General features: G+C 37.1%; 1 protein-coding gene across 5 annotated transcripts in view; it reads left to right on the top strand.

Moving 5' to 3' along the window:
* Positions 1-16,471, top strand: part of PHKA1 (phosphorylase kinase regulatory subunit alpha 1) — a 136,311-nt gene that overhangs the window by 26,572 nt on the left and 93,268 nt on the right. For 4 of the 5 annotated variants that reach the window (XM_061178027.1, XM_061178029.1, XM_061178025.1 and 1 more), the window contains exons 7-10: positions 10,650-10,748; positions 11,709-11,855; positions 12,832-12,885; positions 14,203-14,325. In XM_061178027.1, the coding sequence (XP_061034010.1) occupies positions 10,650-10,748; positions 11,709-11,855; positions 12,832-12,885; positions 14,203-14,325 (423 nt within the window). The remainder of the gene's footprint in view (positions 1-10,649; positions 10,749-11,708; positions 11,856-12,831; positions 12,886-14,202; positions 14,326-16,471) is intronic. The other variant, XM_061178030.1, reaches the window with a different exon arrangement.

Raw genomic sequence — 16,471 nt, 5'->3', positions numbered from 1 at the left:
ATTGAGCTGCATGAGCTGTTTATATATTTTGGAGATTAATTCTTTGTCCGTTGATTCGTTTGCAAATATTTTCTCCCATTCTGAGGGTTGTCTTTCTGTCTTGTTTATGGTTTCCTTTGCTGTGCAAAAGCTTTGAAGTTTCATTAGGTCCCATTTGTTTGTTTTTATTTCCATTACTCTAGGAGGTAGATCAAAAAAGACCTTGCTGTGATTTATGTCAAAGAGTGTTCTTCCTACGTTTTCCTCTAAGAGTTTTATAGTGTCCACTCTTACATTTAAGTCTCTACATTTCCTTTTTTTTTTCTCACACACACACTGTATTTTTTTTTTACAAGAGATAAATAAACTGACACCAAGCATTGTAAATGGATGACCACAACAAAAGCAACAATGATTGCAATTACCAAACATGAAACACACTCATACTATGTCATAATATTGACATTCAGTCCGGTAATCCTCCACTGTAACAGCTCCTTTACTTTGCAGTGAAAATTGATTTGTATATTTTTTGCCTCTGAGTCCTTGTGGGATTTTTTTTTTATTCAAACAGAAAGTCACAAAAATTATAATCATCCTCATCAGTTCACTCAGTCCCATGTAATTAATTTTTTTTTCATCTTGATCTTTTGTTAGCACTTTTATGAATTCATCAGTTTTCCATTAGAGTTCTGAAAATGCTTCTTCATTCAATTCAGCAGTATAGTCACTTACCAGAAACCTGTACTTGTCAGAGTCTTTTCCATGAATTACTTGAAGATGAAACGCTTTTATAGGAACATTTTTGCAAAAGCATCAGAGTACACCCAGAACTCTCTGTAAATGACAAAAGACTTAAAAATGACCATGGTTAAAGATTTGATGAAAGTTCATAATAATGCAATTGACAAGGAAATTTAGTTATTTCTGAGATATACACTTTAAAGTAATAACTAGAATTATGACTTATAACATTATACCAGAACATATAAGATTTTTAGAAATTTCATGTAATGTCTGTAACATTTATATTAACATATTTCCATACAAATAACCCAAAGAAAGTTTAGTATTAGTTGTATTAGCTGTTTTTGTTTGTTTGGTTGTTTGTTTTTTTTTATACTGCAGGTTCTTATTAGTCATCAATTTTATACACATCAGTGTATACATGTCAATCCCAATCGCCCAATTCAGCACACCACCATCCCCACCCCACCGCGGTTTTCCCCCCTTGGTGTCCATACGTTTGTTCTCTACATCTGTGTCTCAACTTCTGCCCTGCAAACCGGTTCATCTGTACCATTTTTCTAGGTTCCACATACATGCATTAATATACGATATTTGTCTTTCTCTTTCTGACTTACTTCACTCTGTATGACAGTCTCTAAATCCATCCACGTCTCAACAAATGACCCAATTTCGTTCCTTTTTATGGCTGAGTAATATTCCATTGTATATATGTACCACAACTTCTTTATCCATTCGTCTGTCGATGGGCATTTAGGTTGCTTCCGTGACCTGGCTGTTGTAAATAGTGCTGCAATGAACATTGGGGTGCATGTGTCTTTTTGAATTATGGTTTTCTCTGGGTATATGCCCAGTAGTGGGATTGCTGGATCATATGGTAATTCTATTTTTAGTTTTTTAAGGAACCTCCATACTGTTCTCCATAATGGCTGTATCAATTTACATTCCCACCAACAGTGCAAGAGGATTCCCTTTTCTCCACACCCTCTCCAGCATTTGTTGTTTGTAGATTTTCTGATGATGCCCATTCTAACTGGTGTGAGGTGATAACCTCATTGTAGTTTTGATTTGCATTCCTCTAATAATTAGTGATGTTGAGCAGCTTTTCATGTGCTTCCTGGCCATCTGTATGTCTTCTTTGGAGAAATGTCTATTTAGGTCTTCTGCCCATTTTTGGATTGGGTTCTTTGTTTCTTTAATATTGAGCTGCATGAGCTGTTTATATATTTTGGAGATTAATCCTTTGTCCGTTGTTTCATTTGCAAATATTTTCGCCCATTCTGAGGGTTGTCTTTTCATCTTGTTTATGGTTTCCTTTGCTGGGCAAAAGCTTTGAAGTTTCATTAGGTCCCATTTGTTTATTTTTGTTTTTATTTCCATTACTCTAGGAGGTGGATCAAAAAAGATCTTGCTGTGATTTAGGTCAAAGAGTGTTCTTCCTATGTTTTCCTCTAAGAGTTCTATAGTGTCTGGTCTTACATTTAGGTCTCTAATCCATTTTGAGTTTATTTATGTGTATGGTGTTAGGGAGTGTTCTAATTTCATTCTTTTACATGTAGCTGTCCAGTTTTCCCAGCACCACTTATTGAAGAGACTCTCTTTTCTCCATTGTATATCCTTGCCTCCTTTGTCATAGATTAGTTGACCATAGGTGCGTGGGTTTATCTCTGGGCTTTCTATCCTGTTCCACTGATCTGTATTTCTGTTTTTGTGCCAGTACCATACTGTCTTGATTACTGTAGCTTTGTAGTATAGTCTGAAGTCAGAGAGTCTGATTCCTCCAGCTCCGTTTTTTTCCCTCAAGACTGCTTTGGCTATTCGGGGTCTTTTGTGTCTCCATACAAATTTTAAGATTTTTTGTTCTAGTTCTGTAAAAAATGCCATTGGTAATTTGAAAGGGATTGCATTGAATCTGTAGATTGCTTTGGGTAGTATAGTCATTTTCACAATATTTATTCTTCCAATCCAAGAACATGGTATATCTCTCCATCTGTTGGTATCATCTTTCATTTCTTTCATCAGTGTCTTATAGTTTCCTGCATACAGGTCTTTTGTCTCCCTAGGTAGGTTTATTCCTAAGTATTTTATTCTTTTTGTTGCAATGGTAAATGGGAGTGTTTCCTTAATTTCTCTTTCAGATTTTTCATCATTAGTGTATAGGAATGCCAGAGATTTCTGTGCATTAATTTTGTATCCTGCAACTTTACCAAATTTATTGCTTAGCTCTAGTAGTTTTCTGGTGGCATCCTCAGGATTATCTGTGTATAGTATCATGTCATTTGCAAACAGTGACAGTTTTACTTCTTCTTTTCCAATTTATATTCCTTTTATTTCTTTTTCTTCTCTGATTGCTCTGGCTAAAGCTTCCAAAACTCTGTTGAATAATAGTGGTGAGAGTGGTCATCCTTGTCTTGTTCCTGATCTTAGAGGAAATGCTTTCACTTTTTCACCATTGAGAATGATGTTTGCTGTGGGTTTGTCGTATATGGCCTTTATTATGTTGAGGTAGGTTCCCTTTATGCCCACTTTCTGGAGAGTTTTTATCATAAACGGGTGTTGAATTTTGTCAAAAGCTTTTTCTGCATCTGTTGAGATGATCACATGGTTTTTATTCTTCAATTTGTTAATATGGTGTATAACTGATTGGTTTCGTATACTGAAGAATCCTTGCATCCCTGGGATAAACCCCTCTTGATCATGGTGTATGATCCTTTTAATGTGTTGTTGAATTCTGTTTGCTAGTGTTTTGTTGAGGATTTTTGCATCTATATTCATCAGTGATATTGGTCTGTAATTTTCTTTTTTTGTAGTATCTTTGTCTGGTTTTGGTATCAGGGTGATGGTGGCCTCATAGAATGAGTTTGGGAGTGTTCCTTCCTCTGCAATTTTTTGGAAGAGTTTGAGAAAGATGGGTGTTAGCTCTTCTCTAAATGTTTGATAGAATTCACCTGTGAAGCCTTGTGGTCCTGGACTTTTGTTTGTTGGAAGATTTTTAATCACAGTTTCAATTTCAGTGCTTGTGACTTGTCTGTTCATTTTTTCTATTTCTTCCTGGTTCAGTCTTGGAAGGTTATACCTTTCTAAGAATTTGTCCATTTCTTCCAGGTTGTCCATTTTATTGGCATAGAGTTGCTTGTAGTAGTCTCTTAGGATGCTTTGTATTTCTGCGGTGTCTGTTGTAACTTCTCCTTTTTCATTTCTGATTTTATTGATTTGAGTCCTCTCCCTCTTTTTCTTGATGAGTCTGGCTAATGGTTTATCAATTTTGCTTATCGTCTCAAAGAACCATACAGGTCTTTTGTGTCCTTAGGTAGGTTTATTCCTAGATATTTTATTCTTTTTGTTGCAATGGTAAATGGGAGTGTTTTCTTAATTTCACTTTCAGATTTTTCATCATTAGTGTATAGGAATGCAAGAGATTTCTGTGCATTAATTTTGTATCCTGCTACTTTACCAAATTCATTGATTAGCTCTAGTAGTTTTTGTTGACATCTTTAGGATTCTCTATGTATAGTATCATGTCATCTGCAAACAGTGACAGCTCTACTTCTTCTTTTCTGATTTGGATTCCTTTAATTTCTTTTTCTTCTCTGATTGCTGTGGCTAAAACTTCCAAATCTATGTTGAATAACAGTGGTGAGAGTGGGCAACCTTGTCTTGTTCCTCATCTTAGTGGAAATGGTTTCAGTTTTTCACCATTGAGGACGATGTTGGCTGTGGGTTTGTCATATATGGCCTTTATTATGTTGAGGAAATTTCCTTCTATGCCTACTTTTTGCAGGGCTTTTATCATAAATGGGTGTTGAATTTTGTCGAAAGCTTTCTCTGCATCTATTGAGATGATCATATGGTTTTTCTCCTTCAGTTTGTTAATATGGTGTATCACGTTGATTGATTTGCATATATTGAAGAATCCTTGCATTCCTGGAATAAACCCCACTTGATCATGGTGTATGATCCTTTTAATGTGCTGTTGGATTCTGTTTGCTAGTATTTTGTTGAGGATTTTTGCATCTATGTTCATCAGTGATATTGGCCTGTAGTTTTCTTTCTTTGTGACATCTTTGTCTTGTTTTGGTATCAGGATGATGGTGGCCTCGTAGAATGAGTTGGGGAGTGTTCCTCCCTCTGCAATATTTTGGAAGAGTTTGAGAAGGATAGGTGTTAGCTCTTCTCTAAATGTTTGATAGAATTCGCCTGTGAAGCCATCTGGTCCTGGGCTTTTGTTTGTTGGAAGATTTTTAATCACAGTTTCAATTTCAGTGCTTGTGATTGGTCTGTTCGTATTTTCTGTTTCTTCCTGGTTCAGTCTTGGTAGGTTTCGCATTTCTAAGAATTTGTCCATTTCTTCCAGGTTGTCCATTTTATTGGCGTAGAGTTGCTTGTGGTAATCTCTCATGATCATTTGTATTTCTTCAGTGTCAGTTGTTACTTCTCCTTTTTCATTTCTAATTCTATTGATTTGAGTCTTCTCCCTTTTTTTCTTGATGAGTCTGGCTAGTGGTTTATCAATTTTGTTTATCTTCTCAAAGAACCAGCTTTTAGTTTTATTGATCTTTGCTATTGTTTTCATTTTTTCTTTTTCATTTATTTCTGCTCTGATCTTAATGATTTCTTTCCTCCTACTAACTTTGGGCTTTGTTTGTTCTTCTTTCTCTAATTCCTTTAGGTGGAAGGTTAGATTTTTTATTTGAGTTGTTTCTTGTTTGTTGAGGTAGGCTTGTATAGCTATAAACTTCCCTCTTAGAACTGCTTTTGGTACACCCCCGTAGGTTTTGGATCGTCGTGTTTTCATTGTAATTTGTCTCTAGGTATTTTTTTTTTTCCTCTTTGAGTTCTTCAGTGATCTCTTGGTTATTTAGTAACGTATTATTTAGCCTCCATGTTTTTGTGTTTTTTACGTTTTTTCCCCTGTAGTTCATTTCTAATCTCATAGTGTTGTGTTCAGAAAAGATGCTTGATATGATTTCTATTTTCTTAAATTTACTGAGGCTTGATTTGTGACCCACGATGTGATCTATCCTGGAGAATGTTCCATGTGCATTTGAGAAGAAAGTGTAATCTGCTGTTTTTGGATGGAATGTCCTATAAATATCAGTTAAGTCTATCTGGTCTATTGTGTCATTTAAAGCTTGTGTTTCCTTATTAATTTTCTGTTTGGATGATCTTTACATTGTTGTAAGTGAGGTGTTAAAGTCCCCCACTATTATTGTGTTACTATTGATTTCCTCTTTTATAGTTGTTAGCAGTTGCCTTATGCATTGAAGTGCTCCTATGTTGGGTGCATATATATTCATAATTGTTATATCTTCTTCTTGGATTGATCCCTTGATCATTATGTAGTGTCCTTCCTAGTCTCTTGTAACATTCTTTATTTTAAATCTATTTTATTTGATATGAGTATTGCTATTCCATCTTCCTTTTGATTTTCTTTTGTATGGAATATCTTTTTCCATCCCCTCACTTTCAGTCTGTATGTGTCCCTAGGTCTGAAGTGGGTCTCTTGTAGACAGCATATATATGGGTGTTGGTTTTGTATCCATTCAGCAGGCCTGTGTCTTTTGGTTGGAGCATTTAATCCATTCATGTTTAAGGCAATTATCGATATGTATGTTCCTGTGACCATTTTCTTAATTGTTTGGGTTTGTTTTTGTAGGTCCTTTTCTTCTCTTGTGTTTCCCACTTAGACAAGTTCCTTTAGCTTTTGTTGTAGAGCTGGTTTGGTGGTGCTGAATTCTCTTAGCTTTTGCTTGTTTGTAAAGTTTTTGATTTCTCCATCAAATCTGAATGAGATCCTTGCCGGGTAGAGTAATCTTGGTTGTAGGTTCTTCCCTTTCATCACTTTAAATATATCATGACACTCCTTTTTGGCTTGTAATGTTTCTGCTGAGAAATCAGCTGTTAACCTTATGGGAGTTCCCTTTTATGTTATTTGTAGTTTTTCCCTCGTTGCTTTCAGTAGTTTTTCTTTGTCTTTAATTTTTGTCAGTTTGTTTACTATGTGTCGCGGCATGTTTCTCCTTGGGTTTATCCTGCCTGGGACTCTCTGTGCTTCCTGGACTTGGGTGGCTATTTCCCTTCCCATGTTATGGAAGTTTTCAACTATACTCTCTTCAAATATTTTCTAGGGTCTTTTCTCTCTTCTCCTTCTGGGACCCCTATAATGCGAATGTTGTTGTGTTTAATGTTGTCCCAGAGGTCTCTTAGGCTGTCTTCACTTCTTTTCATTCTTTTTTATTTATTCTGTTCCGCAGCAGTGAATTCCACCATTCTGTCTTCCAGGTCACTTATCTGTTCTTCTGCCTCAGTTATTCTGCTGTTGATTCCTTTTAGTGTATTTTTCATTTCAGTTACTGTATTGTTCGTCTCTGTTTGTTTGTTCTTTAATTCTTCAAGGTGTTTGTTCTTTAATTCTTCCAGGTCTTTGTTAAACATTTCTTGCATCTTCTCGATCTTTGCCTCCATTCTTTTTCCGGGGTCCTGGATCATCTTCACTATCATTCTGATTTCATCTTCTGGAAGGTTGTCTATCTCCACTTCATTTAGTTGTTTTTCTGGAGTTTTATCTTGTTCCTTCATCTGGTGCAAAGTCCTCTGCCTTTTCATTTTGTCTATCTTTCTGTGAACATGGTTTTTGTTCCACAGGCTACAGGATTGTAGTTCTTCTTGCTTCTGCTGTCTGCCCTCTGGTGGATGAGGCTATCTAAGAGGCTTGTGCAAGCTTCCTGATGGGAGAGACTGGTGATGGGTAGAGCTGGGTGTTGCTCTGGAGGGCAGAGCTCAGTAGAACTTTAATCCGCTTGTCTGCTGATGGGTGGCGCTAGGTTCCCTCCCTGTTTGTTGTTTGGCCTGAGGCGACCCAACACTGGAGCCTACCTGGCTCTTTGGTGGGGCTAATGGCAGGCTCTGGGAGAGCTCACGCCAAGGAGTACTTCCCAGAACTTCTGCTGCCAGTGTCCTTGTCCCCGCAGTGAGCCACAGCCCCCCCCCCCGCCTCTGCAGGAGACCCTCCAACACTAGCAGGTAGGTCTGGTTCAGTCTCCTATGGGGTCACTGCTCCTTCCCCTGGATCCCAATATGCACACTACTTTGTGTGTGCCCTCCAAGAGTGGAGTCTCTATTTCCCCCAGTCCTGTCAAAGTCCTGCAGTCAAATCCCGCTAGCCTTCAAAGTCTGATTCTCTAGGAATTCCTCCTCCCATTGCCAGACCCCCAGGTTGGGAAGCCTGATGTGGGGCTCAGAACGTTCACTCCAGTGGGTGGACTTCTGTGGTATAAGTGTTCTCCAGTTTGTGAGTCACCCACCTAGCAATTATGGGATTTGATTTTAGTGTGATTGCGCCCCTCCTGCAATCTCATTGTGGCTTCTCCTTTGTTTTTGGATGTGGGGTATCTTTTTTGGTGAGTTCCAGTGTCTTCCTGTCGATGATTGTTCAGCAGTTAGTTGTGATTCTGGTGCTCTCGCAAGAGGGAGTGAGCGCACGTCCTTCTACTCTACCATCTTGAACCAATCTCCTCCTTCTTTCTTATGGCTGAATGATATTCCATTATACACACACACACACACACAGAGGCAGGTGCGCACACACATACACCACATCTTCTTTATCCATTCATCTGTTGACGGGCACTTAGATTGTTTCCGTACATTGTGAATGATGCTGCAGTAAACATAGGAGTGCATATATTTCTTTGATATCCTGTTTTTATTTCCTTTGGATATATACCCAAAAGTGAAATTGCTGGATCATATGGTAGTTCTAATTTAATTTTTTGAGTAACCTCCATACTTATTATTTTCCATAGTGGCTGAACCAACTTGCATTTCCCCCAACAGTGTACAAGGTTTGCTTTTATCCATGTCCTCACCCATACTTATCTTTTTTATAACTATTCTGACAGATGTGAGGTGATATTGCATTGTGGTTTTGACTTGCATTTCCCTGTTGATTAGTGATGTTGAGCATCTTTTCCTGTACCTGTTGGCCATTTGTATGTTCTCTTTGGAAAAAATGTCTATTCATTTCCTTTGCCCATTTTTTAATTGAATTATTTGGTTTTTAATTATTGAATTGTGTGAGTTCTTTATATATTTGGGATATAAACTTCTCATTATATATGTGGTTTGCAAATATTTTCTCCCATTCTGTAGGTTGCTTTTTCATCTTTTTGATTGTTTCTTTTGTTGTACAGAAGCTATTTATTTATTTATAAACATCTTTATTGGAGTATAATTGCTTTACAATGGTGTGTTAGTTTCTGCTTTATAACAAAGTGAATCAGCTATACATATACATATATCCCCATATCTCCTCCCTCTTGCATCTCCCTTCCACCCTCCCTATCCCACCCCTCTAGGTGGTCACAAAGCACTGAGCTGATCTCCCTGTGTTATGTGGCTGCTTCCCACTAGCTATCTATTTTACATTTGGTAGTATATATAAGTCCATGCCACTCTCTCATTTCGTCCCAGCTTACCCTTCCCCCTCCCTGTGTCCTCAAGTCCCTTCTCTACGCAGAAGCTTTTTAGTTTGATGTAGTCCCCCTTATTGATTTTTGCTTTTGTGCTTATACCTTTGGTGTCATATCTAAAAAATTGTTGCCAAGACCAATGTGAAGGAGGAGTTTTGTGATATCCGGTCTTAATGTTTAATCCATTTTGAGTTAATTTTTGTGTGTGGTGTAAGATAGGGGTCCAATTTTATTGTTCTGTGTGTGATTATCCAGTTTTCCCAAAACTGTTTGTTGAAGAGACTATCATTTTCCCATTGAGTGTTCCTGGCTCCTTTATCAAATATTAATTGACTGTAAATGCAGGGGTTTATTTCTGGGCTCTCTATTCTGTTTCATTGGTCTATGTGTCTACTTTTATGCCTGTATCATACTATTTTAATTACTATACCTGTGTAGTATAGTTTGAAATCAGGAAGTGTGATGCCTTCAGCTTTGTTTTTCTTTCTCATAATAGCTTTGGCTATTTAGGGTCTTTTGTGATTCCATACAAATTTTAGGATTTTTTTTATTCTGTGAAAAATGCCATTGGAATTTTTATACGGATTGCATTGGATCTATAGATGACTTTGGGTAGTATAGACATTTTAACAATATTAATTCTTCTGATCCATGAGCATGGGGGTATCTTTCCATTTGTTTTTGTCTTAAATTTCTGTCATCAAAGTATTGTAGTTTTCATTGTACAGATCTTTCACCTCTTTGGTTAAATTTATTCTTAAGTATTTTATTGCTTTTGATGCTGTTGTGAATGGGATAGTTTTCTTTATTTCTTTTTTAGATGTTTTGTTGTTAGTGTACAGAAAACACAATTGATTTCTGTATGTCGATTTTATATCCTGTAACTTTACTGAATTTGTTGATTAGTTCCAACAGTTTTTTGGTTGAGTCTTTAGGGTTTTCTATATATGAGATCATATCATCTTCAAATAATGACAGTTTTACTTCTTCATTTCTGATTTGGATGCCTTTTATTTCTTTGTCTTGCCCAATTGCTTTAGCTAGGACTTCCAGTACTATGTTGAATAAGAGTGGTAAGAGTGGGCACCCTTGTCTTGCTTTAATCTTACAGGAAAACTTTCAATTTTTCACCACTGAGTAGAATGTTAGCTGTGGGTTTGTTGTATATGGCCTTTATTATGTTGAGGTATGTTCCTTCTATACCGAATTTGTTGAGGGTTTTTAATCATGAAAGTATGACTGCAACCTCCATCTCAAGTGTCTCTGGGACAATATGGGAGACCAAAAAAACCCTCAGAGGCCCCTGGGAATAAAGAATGTTATTGTATTTTCTGTTCTGCTGAACATATTTAAAATGATATCATGTTCATTGATATGATACCGGGGTAGAGGGAGAAGGAATATACGCATTTATAATGCTAAAGTTGTCCTTTCCTTCTTTGTTCCTCAAAGGCAGCCCTGGAGGCATTAGATGAACTGGACCTGTTTGGTGTGAAAGGTGGGCCCCAGTCAGTTATCCATGTCCTAGCTGATGAAGTGCAACACTGCCAGGTAAGAGAATAATGGACAATGTTATAGAAAAATGTATTTTTACTCAGACTCAAATTTAGCATGGGCTTTAGAATAAGGAGAACTGAATGAGAGTACATAATCTGATTTATTACCATGTACCAAAAATGTCTTATCAAGCATCCTATAGAGATAAACCTGATACAGCATGAGCTATAACAGAGATCATAGTCCTGTTCTCTCACCCAAGGATATAAAGTGAACCTATCACAGTATCTGGAATTCTCCACTATTATTGTATCAATGGTATATGAGCTCTGCTCCTGAGTATCTCCTTTTCTAAATATCCCAAGAGAACAAGAGGTGATCGATTTTGAGTGTTCTTCTTGATAGTGGCTCTGAAACTTTCTCTTGTCCCCGGTTGGCCCTCGGGTTAGATGTTTGGAGATTAGACTGTTTAAGTGGTAAATGCACATCTTCAGTTTTGTTTAGGATTACTCTGTGTATTGAAAGAGTAAGGTTCTTGTCATTGACAAGATGGCCTTTCTTGTCTTCTTCAAACCCTGATTAGGCACCCATGGTGTTCTAGTGAATACAGTCTCACCTTCTAATTTTAAAAATGCAAAATTTTCCATGGAAAAGATAAATTTCAGGGATATAGGAGCTAAGCCTTCCACATCTTGCTTCCCAGCAGCTACATTTTATCTTTATGCTTAGATAGTTGCTAATGGAGCAACAGCATTATGGGTGGGATAATGATGTTAGAATATTCTTTATCCATTAGCAGCTTCTTAAGAATCAGGATTATGAAGCACTGAGAGCAGGATTAAGACAAGGGATGATTTATAGAAGTAGTTAGTCTTCTAAGCTTTCACTATTAAATCATTTTTAGATTTTCAACTGAATGATCCTCTTCAACATACATCTTTTGAAACTAAAGCTAATAATTTTATAATCCTGAGTTATTTACTAATGTGCCACATTTGACTTCCTTTCTTTTAGTCTATCCTTAATTCGATACTCCCCCGGGCTTCAACATCCAAAGAGGTTGATGCTAGTCTACTTTCAGTTATTTCCTTCCCAGCCTTTGCAGTAGAGGATAATCAGTTGGTGGAGCTCACAAAACAGGAAATCATCACTAAGCTTCAGGTATGTCCATATGTGCCTTTCTTTTCTTTAAGCTCTAACTTTAAGGCTAATTAGTATCTTTGTGAGTCTTGAATATGACCTATGTTGGTGATTTAACCAAGTGATCAGGGTTAACATCACCGGTAATAAGATGTACTGACATCATGTACGCCCTGATACAGTGCACTGAGAAGCACACAGCACCTCTGTGATGTCCTTCCCAAGAATGCAGTACCTCAATCTAATCATGAGAAAACATCAGACAAAACCAAATCGAGAGGCATTCTACAAAGTAACTGACAAACACTCTGCAAAAATGTCAAGATGATGAAAAACAGGGAAAGACTGAGGAACCATCACAGATTAGAAGAGACTAAGGAAACATGCCAGCTAAATGCAGTGGTATCCTAAATTGGATACTGGAACAGAAAAAAAGCATTAGTGGAAAAACTGGTGAAATCCAAATAAGTTCTATACTTTGGTTAATAGTGTTGTACCAAGGTTAATTTTTTAGTTTTGGTAAATTTTCTGTGATTATTTAAGATGTTAATATTAGGGGACAGTGGTTGAAGGATATACAGGGACTCTGTACTATTTTGGGAACTCTTCTGTAAGTCTCAGATTATCTCAAAATTTTTAAACTGTGTTTTCTTTTTTAAAAAAACTGTGGTGTCTTATGAATTGTGTGAGCAGGACCGCATAGATTAGTAATTGGGCTGTCACAGACTTATCCTATGGTGGAAAGCCATGGAGAAGATAAAAATAAAAACACTGCTTTAGGGAAGAGCCTGCAACTTAGCCCTCGCTTGAAATCACATTGCTGAAATCACTTTCTGCTGCTGGACTGATATCAGGGTTTTTTAAAATTATTTTTTAAGTATCATGTCTCTGTTGATGATAGGTTGGCACATGTAGCTGTTGCAAAGGATACATTTCTGATTAATTATATTGCTGTACCAGTGTTCATTCTTCTGGCTTCTTTCCTCTGCATTCCCAGGGTCGTTATGGTTGCTGTCGCTTTCTACGAGATGGATATAAAACTCCTAAAGAGGTAAGTTTGTTTTCCCCAAAATGAGTCCAAGGTAGAATGGTCACTACTGCAGCCTCATTCAGAGAAAATACTTACCTCATTGATGGTACTTCAAATAATCACTAAATAGGATAACAATAACTGATGTTTGCTACCTTTGTTAGGATTAGTTGCCAGGTTTTGCTTGTGAGCCCTTCTGGATTAAATAAAATAGAGGAAGGTGTAGTCCTTCCACCTCTTGAAGTTGGTTAGTTTCAGGAAAGAGCTCCTGATGGATGCTTAAATCAGTGGATGGAAGTTTATGCAGAAACAGAATATTTACATTGTCTCAAAATATTCCCCCCCAAATATTTAATTATTACAAAGGGAAAAATCTTTCTGTCAGTAGATCCTTTTGGATCCCTTCCACCTTTTGCAGTTGGTTAGTTCTAAACAGTACTTGACCTTGAAAAGTTAACTTCCTTTTGTTCCACTTGTCAAAAGTTCTCCTTGGAAATATCCATGGAGAAAATTTAGTATTATTAAAAGGGAATGAATGGTCGGTAACCACTTTCATTGACAATGTAAACATCGTTTAAGGCTCAGGTTTGCTGGTTGAGAGCCATTATAATTTTTTTAAATTACCGAGCTCAAACTCTTCTGGTTCACTTCCTGTCTTCCATTTTATTCTTTAAGCTTTTTGACTTCTTCCCCTACCAATCTATTAAAATTGTGGTCTGAAATATCATCATAATCTCCTAGGTAAGCAATCCAGTAGCCTTTTCTCAGTCCTTATTCTCCTTGACTTCTCTGTAGTACATCACTATTACCTACCCCTACATTTTCTTGAAATTCTTTTCCTATTTTAACTTCCACAACTCTACACCATCCTAATTTTTCTCCTCTTTCTGTCCTCCCTCACCAAACTCAGGGTTTACCAAGATTCTGTTCTTGGGCTGCTTGTTCATTATATATAGGTACTGCATCCATAATTTGTGATTCGTGTGTCACCTCTATAAGGATGATTCCCAAACCCTCATCTCTTGCTGTCCTTCTGAACATTTATATTTGTATGTTCTGCTGCTACCTCAAACTTAACAAGTGCAAAACCAAACTCAGGCTTATTACAAATTAGTCTCACTTCCTCATACACCTGCCTGTAGTATCATTATTATCCGAGTTCTGCTAGTTAGAATCACGTGACAAAAGTACTTGCTAAAGGAGGGGAGTGTGTATGTGCTCTGCCTTCTCTGAAACAAACTATCAGTGGTGAAAGGCTGTGTTGTAAGACCTCTGAACTAAAGATATAGTCTGACTTTGGAGTGATAAGACAGACTTTGTTTATTGTGTTTTTACCAGGATCCCAATCGTCTGTACTATGAACCAGCTGAGCTGAAGTTATTTGAAAACATTGAGTGTGAATGGCCATTGTTCTGGACATACTTTATCCTTGATGGGGTATTTAGTGGGAATGCAGAACAGGTAATGCACTGGGGAAAGAGCTTTTTAGCAGATTGTTATTATGTCTTCCTCTTTCAGTTAATGACTGTGCTGACCCTGTGTCCAAATGGAAGTCTTCCCTAATAGGGAGGAGACAGAGTTGTCTTCTAGAGACTAGTAATTGAGGGTGCATGTTAAGAGTTAGAAGACCTGGATATTGCTATCACTCAGACTTGACTTTTAATAAATATAGAAAGCAGAATAGCAAGTCCTGTATACTTGCCTTAGTCATCAGAGGTACTTGAATTTACCTCCTGACTTTGTATGTCTTTTTTTTTTTAAATAAATCTTGGAAATGATATTCTGACTTCAGCAAAAACAAAACAACAACCCACTTATACCCTGTCCTCACCCCCCAAAATATAGTCATCATTGCTTTTTGAGCTACATAAATAAAGTAGTTTAGAAACCATTGTTGGAAAACAGTGAGACTGGACAATTTAATCAAGTTAGTTTAATGTCAGGCATTCTGCAAATTGGCTATGTTCTAAACTTGGACATAAATCCAACACATTTGGAAGTCATTTATACTTGGCTACATAAATACAGTTTTGTGTAATTTGAATACTTTGGCCAATAGTAATCTGTAACTGCCAAAATGAGTTTAAATAATAGGGTTACACCAAAGTTTCAGGGGCACAAAGTGCTGTTTTACTCTAAGCTTTATATAGAGCATCCTTATTTGAGCAAGAAATAAGATAAGCAATAATAGAGATACCTGCCCTATTTTGAGCACCCAATTGTTTTTAAACCAAACTTTTCAAAAATATTTATTATTTATTTATTTATTCATTTTGGCTGCTCTGGGTCTTAGTTGCAGCACGCAGGATCTTCATTGCGGCATGTTTAGTTGGTGGCATGCGGGCTTCTTAGTTGCGGCATGCGGGCTTCAGCATGCAGATTCTTGGTTGCGTCATGCATGTGGGATCTAGTTCCCCGACCAGAGATCGAACCTGGGGCCCCTGCATTGGGAGCACGGAGTCTTACCCACTGGACCACCAGGGAAGTCCCTTGACCACCCTATTTTGATTCTACCATTTTTCTCAGTCCTTCTCAAATTCCACAAAATTGTTTCTCAAAAACTGCGCTTGCTCAAAGAAAGATTTATTTATTAAATGTGCCAACTAAGTACAAAGCATATTCAGGTTTTTTGAACTCTCAGGGGAAAAAAAGGAGCTGGAAGGCCTGGATTCTTTTTTATTCTTTTTTTTTTCCTGGCTTTGCTGCTGACCACTGAGTAGTCCAAGTACTGTCATTGACTTCTTCAGTTTTGCTGTACAGGCATACCTCAGAGATATGCAGGTTCAGTTCCAGAGCAGCACAAATATTGCAAATATCTCAATAAAGCAAGTCATATGAAATTTTTTGGTTTCCCAGTGCATATAAAAGTTATGTTTACACTACATTCTGTTAAGTGTGCGATAGCAGTATGTCTAAAAAAACCATGTACATACCTTAGTTAAAAATACTTTATTGCTGAAAAATGCTAACCATCATCTGAGCCTTCCATGGGTCATAATCTTTTTGCTGGTACATGCTTTGAAATACTTCGAGAATTCCCAGAAATGTGACACAGAGACACAAAATGAGCAAATGCTGTTGGAAAAATGATGCCAGTAGACTTGCTCAACACAGGGTTGCTGCAAACCTTCGATTTGTAAAACAAAAACAAAAACAAACAAACAAAAAAAACGCAGTATCTGTGAAGCACAATAAAGCAAAGTGCAATAAAACAAGGTATGCCTGTACATATGATGAGAATAGTTTTTCTCTCTTCATTGAAGAAGTGGAAAGCCCTAAAATTCTTTGAATTTCACAGATGAAGACATGTGATAAGTGCATGGTACAGTCAGTTTGGCTATAATGAGACACATAGATGTTCCCTAAAAATCAACATGCTCTGCATATTTGAGAAGTATAAACTATAGGGCTTATGGGAAAATGTGGTTGGGGAAAACACTTAAAAAGTTTGTCAGAAATACATACAAAATGATAGGAACCGAATAAAAACAGTACCACAGATAGGCATTAATGGCTTTAAAACATTCATTCATTCCTCTTTCAAAAATTATATTCTGAGAAAATTATTTCAAGGGTGGCATACATTTAGATACAATGCTGCTCATCA

The sequence above is a fragment of the Eubalaena glacialis genome, chromosome X, assembly GCF_028564815.1.
Source record: "Eubalaena glacialis isolate mEubGla1 chromosome X, mEubGla1.1.hap2.+ XY, whole genome shotgun sequence".
Lineage (NCBI taxonomy): Eukaryota > Metazoa > Chordata > Mammalia > Artiodactyla > Balaenidae > Eubalaena > Eubalaena glacialis.
Note: the sequence above shows the minus strand (reverse complement) of the source record. Positions and strands in the feature narration are given on the sequence as shown.